Here is a 5,866-nt window from a genome sequence, read left to right as displayed (position 1 = left end):
ATACATTGGGCATTTCATAAATGAATTTGATTAGACTGTAACACTGGTTGTTAATTGTTAATTTTGCATAAAGTAAAATTCACCAAACATGTTTTTTTTTTCTTTTTCCATAGATATAAAAGGTTTTATGACTCTGTGAATATATTCACTTATATAGCCTATACTGACATGTTTCTTGTGTTCTGCAGTGGGGGGCTACTGTGTTTAATATAGCAGTGTTAGTTGAAGTTGTGTATATCCCTCATCATTATAGCATATGCATATCATTGTGTTTATTATTCAAATTCCAATATATATATATATATATTGGAATTTGAGTAATAAACACTATAAACACTAAATAAAATTAAATAAAAAGGGATTACAGCGATTTATACAGCTGTGAGTAATGTTATCCAGTACTAAACATATTAAAATAGTGATCTTCATGTGTTCATACACCTTTTCTACATAAATTAATGTTTTATAATTAAGGACAACCGAGGAATATATGTAGCAAACATATAAACTTTACCTTCATATTTTTTAAAAATACATTAAATAAAACGCTATAAAAGAATTCACAGTAATATATATATTATTACTGTATTCAAATAAAGAACATTTCTTGTGTGTGGTCCCCTAGCCATCATTGCAAACTACAAGTACCACAAAGCATTGCGTGGGAATTTTTTTTTTTTCAGCCGCATAAAAACTACATTTTCCAGCACGCCTCCGAGTGTCATTGCAAGCGGTTGTTGTCAAACACGGGGTAAGCGCATTGCTTATATCATTTACTATCGTGATCATCTAAACCTTTCATAACACTGTAACCCAGATTTAGCTACTCAAGCAACAGCAAACATTATTAGCAGAGTGCATTTTCGCTGCTCGGTCATTTTATTACGTAATCTGTTGTACGGATTCTATTACAAAACAATAGGGGGAAGGTGACACAAGAGAGTGCATCGAAAGTATTGAACTTATTCTTCATATTTGTATTGGTAAAACTGTAACACAATGTTGTCAGTAAATTATAAACAGTCTTACCTTGAATTTCGTAGGAGTTTCACGATCACATAGTGTGCACAGATGTACCAGAATTAAGCAGTGACCCAAGCACTGCCAAATCGAATTTTTGTAGAATGACTTACAAGAAGTCATATTTGAAAATAAATCAATTAAATGAAATAAAATGGAAATAATGTGTTTGTTTACATTTTTATTGATTGATTTGTTTGGTTGATTATGTGACATACTTTTCACTTTATGTTAATATATACTTTGAGGTGATTATTATTATTTATAGCTCTGGTCTTTACTTCATAAACAAGTAAGCATGTAATATTTGTCGAAACTCACATTCTGCTTTATGAATTAAATTATAAGAATCACTGAGAATCATGCATAGTGTCACATTAGCCTGTCTGTTAAAAGTTTATCTGGCATTATTGCGCAATTGTGATTGGCCCTTTTGCACACTTACATGATCTCAGACTATTGGTCTAACAGTTATTGATAATATAATGTTAGCCATACTCACAGACAGCTGACTGTTACAAAAAAAACAAAACTTCACAAACATGAGTGCTAAAGTGTGACAAGAACATCACTGTTAACAGTTAACAGAATGTAAGCATTAACTAAAAGTGTTAACAGAATGTAAGCGTTCTTTACCTTTACCCGGTGTGCGCTGGCAGGTAGACAGCTCTTGTGGGAGATACTGTCTTTTTTTAGCCTACATTTCCTTGGAGATTTACTGTACCTCCACACTGTCATGGAAGAGCATCTTCACAATGTCAATGATGAGAACTCAGACATGTGTTATATCTCAAGGCCTCTTGTTCACAATCAAGAGCCTGTCGGGATGTAGAGAAATGTCAGAGAAATCGTGAAACCACATGTGACTAGTGTAAATATTAGAGCATCAAACATGTCTAGAGACAAATACATGTCTAAAGCGGTGAAAAGTGCTCAACTAAGAAGGTTGGAGGAATCTGATTGTTTTTTTTTTTTGCACACTGAAGTGAGTTAGCATTACCTAATTGAAACGAATTGTATTCTGTTTATAATAAAGTAAAATGATTAATCTTTGTACTGACTGCATGAGTAAGTATACCGTAAATGTTGTGTTGTTTTGGTTGCATGCAGTTTTATTGTTTTTATAACGCTTTATTTTGTTTATGTATTTTTACAGATGTTCTTGACCATTGCAAATTGTGAGCTTGTTAACCATTTACATTCTGTATTTATCTTAAACACTAATAATGTGGGTGAGGTGAATGGATCAAGTGTTACAGGGCAGTGTTTAGATCCTCATGAAGGATATCATTCTGTTTAAGTTGATTTTTTTCTTTCTTTTTAGATATTGCATGGGTCACTTTTTCGATATAAGTCTATGGGATTTCTTTGCCCATTTTTTTTTCACTAGTTAGATGTATTGTTACGACAAAACTTTTTTTATTTGTTGTTTGTTTTACACTGTAATTTTTTTGCACCAAAAGTTAATTTGAACTGTAAGGAAAAAAGTCACACTAAAGTTGTTTTTCAGTTGTTTGTTTAGGTTTTTAATTCTCACATTTTAAATTCCACTGGTGCATTATTACAATAAACTATGTTGCTCCATGCATTTTAGCAACGTAATTCACATAAATCCCATTTTAAGTGTTTCTTTTTGTGTTCTCTTTGGAGTGACTTTGTTGTGTGTTCATCATCAAGTGCCAAAATTAATGGATGCATGTAAAATTGTCATTATTTTGGGTAATACTTTACAATAAGGTCCCATTTAGGGGTGTGACGAGATCTCGTGGCACGAGACCAGATCTGACTGGTCTGGCGAGAACGTGACGATATCCTCTCGCAGACCTTTCAGATATATTTGCATTACACTGGCTCGTTCACAAGTGGTGGTATGTGAGATATTTTATGTTCACATCAGGCAAGTGGCCGCATGATAAGCGGGAAAATTACGCAGTGTAGTCTTTATCCAGTCATAAAAACAGAATTCACAGTTTAATGCGGAATGTCACGGAATTTGTCAAATTTTGAATTAATCAAAAGTAGGTCATTACACTTAAATCAAATCACGATATGGACTAGTATCTGTAAACATTAAGCCGCAAAAGTCTATTTAAATATGAATCCTGCATGTTAGGCCTGTCTCTGTTAATGAATGGCGCAGACGCGCTGTTTCATTTACTACACACATTCTGAAGCGTGCGTGACACTCGCTGAAATCACAGCGTCTGCCGTCTCACTAAATGAGGACATAAACACACGAACAACATCTCCAGAACTGCTCTAAGAGTCACTTCATGAGCATTTTAGCGTTTCATTTGAGTAAAACTAGCGTCATATCTCATACACAGAACTGTTAAGGTATTCACGGCAACCCGTCAAAATAAAAGTCCGGTTTGATTGGAAGACATTGTGCCTATAACTATTTTTCAGTAGAATGTACATAACCTACTATTACTACTACTACTACTAAAATGAAACAAACATCATTTAAGGAATAATCACACAAACCATTTCTTCCATGTTTTAATATTAATAGTAAATCCCCTTTGTTTGCCAAAAAATCTTGTTTGCTTAATTTTCAATAATTAAAAGATAAATGATAAATTAAATTAATGTTTTATGCCTTCATATGATAACCAGATGTATGTAAATACACAACACAGAATTTCTGAGGGGAAAAAAAATTCATAAGGCTACTTTAAGAAAAAAAATGAATAAATTAAGTTGTTTTATGCATTCAAATAATTAGACATGCTAAAACACAGAATTTGGTAACAATTAATTAAATTAAATTAATTAAAATAGATGTTTAATTTCATAGAGTACAAGGTGATTTCAAAATGCACCTACTTTTTTGCATTTTGTGTTTTTCAGTTGAATAAAAGACTATTTTCCCCCATATATTTCATCATTGAGGATTTCTTTAAAAAAAGTCTAAAAATCTCTTCTCGTTCTCGTGAACCCAGTCTCGTGTCTCGTATCGTCTCGTGGGATAAGTGTCTCGTCACACCCCTAGTCACATTAGTTACCGTTAATGCAATAACTAACGTTAATTAAAAATGAGAGATATATTTGCTACAGTATTTATCCGTGTTAACATTACTTACTAAAAATACAACTGTTCATTGTTAGTTCATCTTAGCTCAGGTCAATTAATAATAAGAGACAACTTTAATAATGTTGAAATGTTGAAATTAATATTAACTAAGCTTAATAAATGGTATAGAAACATTTTTTATTGTTAGTTTGTTAACTAATTAGTTAAATAATTAACTAATATTAACAAATGGAACCTTATTGTAAAGCATTACCTTTTTTTATGAAAGACGGTTAATAAATAGCTTTTATTGATATTATATTTTCATTTACTTATCTTGTTTTATTAAGATCTGATGTGTTATATTGTGATGTTACAGTGTGTAGATAACAAATACATTGAACTCCAAGTACATTTAATTTGTCAGCGTCTCTTCTCTGTGTACAGAAAGCCAGCGGTGAGAGTGACAGGTCTCATCATGCAGCCGTTAGTCGACATTCTGAAATGGTTTGGAGTCAAGGCAAGTGGATGGTCTGTGTCTTTGTGCCTTTTTCTGCTGTTCTTCAGCCTCCTTTACTGGTGAGTAAAACAATTTCAACATGAGGTTTCAATTGCAACACAAACACTGTTATTAACAGATTGCAAGGGCAGATTTTTCATGACCGATGTTTCTAGTAGCATGATGGGAAGTTACCACTGTGAGATCCAAACAGCTCAGGCTTGTTTTCCTCCGGAGAAGGATGGCACGATCTGATCAAATTCCAATCACACATGTCTCCACACTTATCTTTTAAATGTCTTCACGTTTGAATGCAGACAGCGTCCGGATTTGGTTCCCCTTTTTAAAGTCATGCGAGGGCAAGGCTGAAGGAAATTCATAGTTTCTTGAGCACAAGCCTCAGGATTGTAACTGTAGCAATAGTAAAGACAGGAGTAAATCCTTAAGAGCTGATACAAATCTTGCAAGATCAAGTTATAAAACATTTTTTAAATATCTAGATGTAAATTGTGTAGTCAAAAAAACTAAATTAAAGTGAACTAAATTAAATGAATTGTTAACCCAAAAATGAAAAGTTCTAAAACAGCAACAGGGGATGGACTTAAACACTGGAGGAAGTGTTATTATGTATGATAATATAATAATAATAATAATATTATGTATGATGATTTTAGCCTGAAGTGACGGTTTGAAATTAAAATGCCTTAATGATGGATTCGTTTCGTACAAACATGCAGCTTTCCACTTCACAAGACGTTAATTGATGGACTCAAGTAGTGTGGATTATTGTGATGTTTTTATCAGCTGTTTGGACTCTCATTCTGACGGCACCCATTCACTGCAGAGGATCCATTAGTGAGCAAGTGATGTAATGCTAAATTTCTCCAAATCTGTTCAGATGATGTTATCTACATCTTAGATGGGCGGAGTAAATTGTCAGCATTTTTTTTATGAACTATTCCTTTAAATTGCATAAAACATAGGATAATCATAATTAAATCATGGGGGGGGGGTTGTCAAAAAGCAACAAGAATTCATTTTTTACTTAGATGCCTGGAGGTTTAGTTATAGTTTCCATATAGTACATCTGGCAAAACAGAGAATTGATTACTACATCAGTGTCCTCTGAACTTATAACAAAGGTTTGCCTTTGCAAAGTTTAAAGGTGATTTTTAAAGGGGTCATATGATGCGATTTCAATTCTTCCTTTCTCTTTGAAGTGTTACAAGCTCTTGGTGCATAAAGAAGATCTGTAAAGTTGCAAAGACTAAAGTCTCAAATCCAAAGAGATATTCTTTATAAAAGTTAAGAGTCAGCCACGCCTACCTAAA

General features: G+C 33.1%; 1 protein-coding gene across 1 annotated transcript in view; it reads left to right on the top strand.

Moving 5' to 3' along the window:
* Window positions 1–694: 694 nt before the first annotated feature.
* LOC107738402 (thromboxane-A synthase-like) overlaps window positions 695–5,866 on the top strand; it is a 60,077-nt gene continuing 54,905 nt past the window's right edge. The window contains exons 1-2 of the mRNA XM_016550164.1: window positions 695–751; window positions 4,484–4,615. Of these exons, the coding sequence (XP_016405650.1) occupies window positions 4,515–4,615 (101 nt within the window). The 5' untranslated portion in view covers window positions 695–751; window positions 4,484–4,514. The remainder of the gene's footprint in view (window positions 752–4,483; window positions 4,616–5,866) is intronic.

Source organism: Sinocyclocheilus rhinocerous, unplaced genomic scaffold, assembly GCF_001515625.1.
Source record: "Sinocyclocheilus rhinocerous isolate Xijiao unplaced genomic scaffold, SAMN03320098_v1.1 scaffold975, whole genome shotgun sequence".
In the NCBI taxonomy this organism is placed as follows: Eukaryota; Metazoa; Chordata; class Actinopteri; order Cypriniformes; family Cyprinidae; genus Sinocyclocheilus; species Sinocyclocheilus rhinocerous.
Note: the sequence above shows the minus strand (reverse complement) of the source record. Positions and strands in the feature narration are given on the sequence as shown.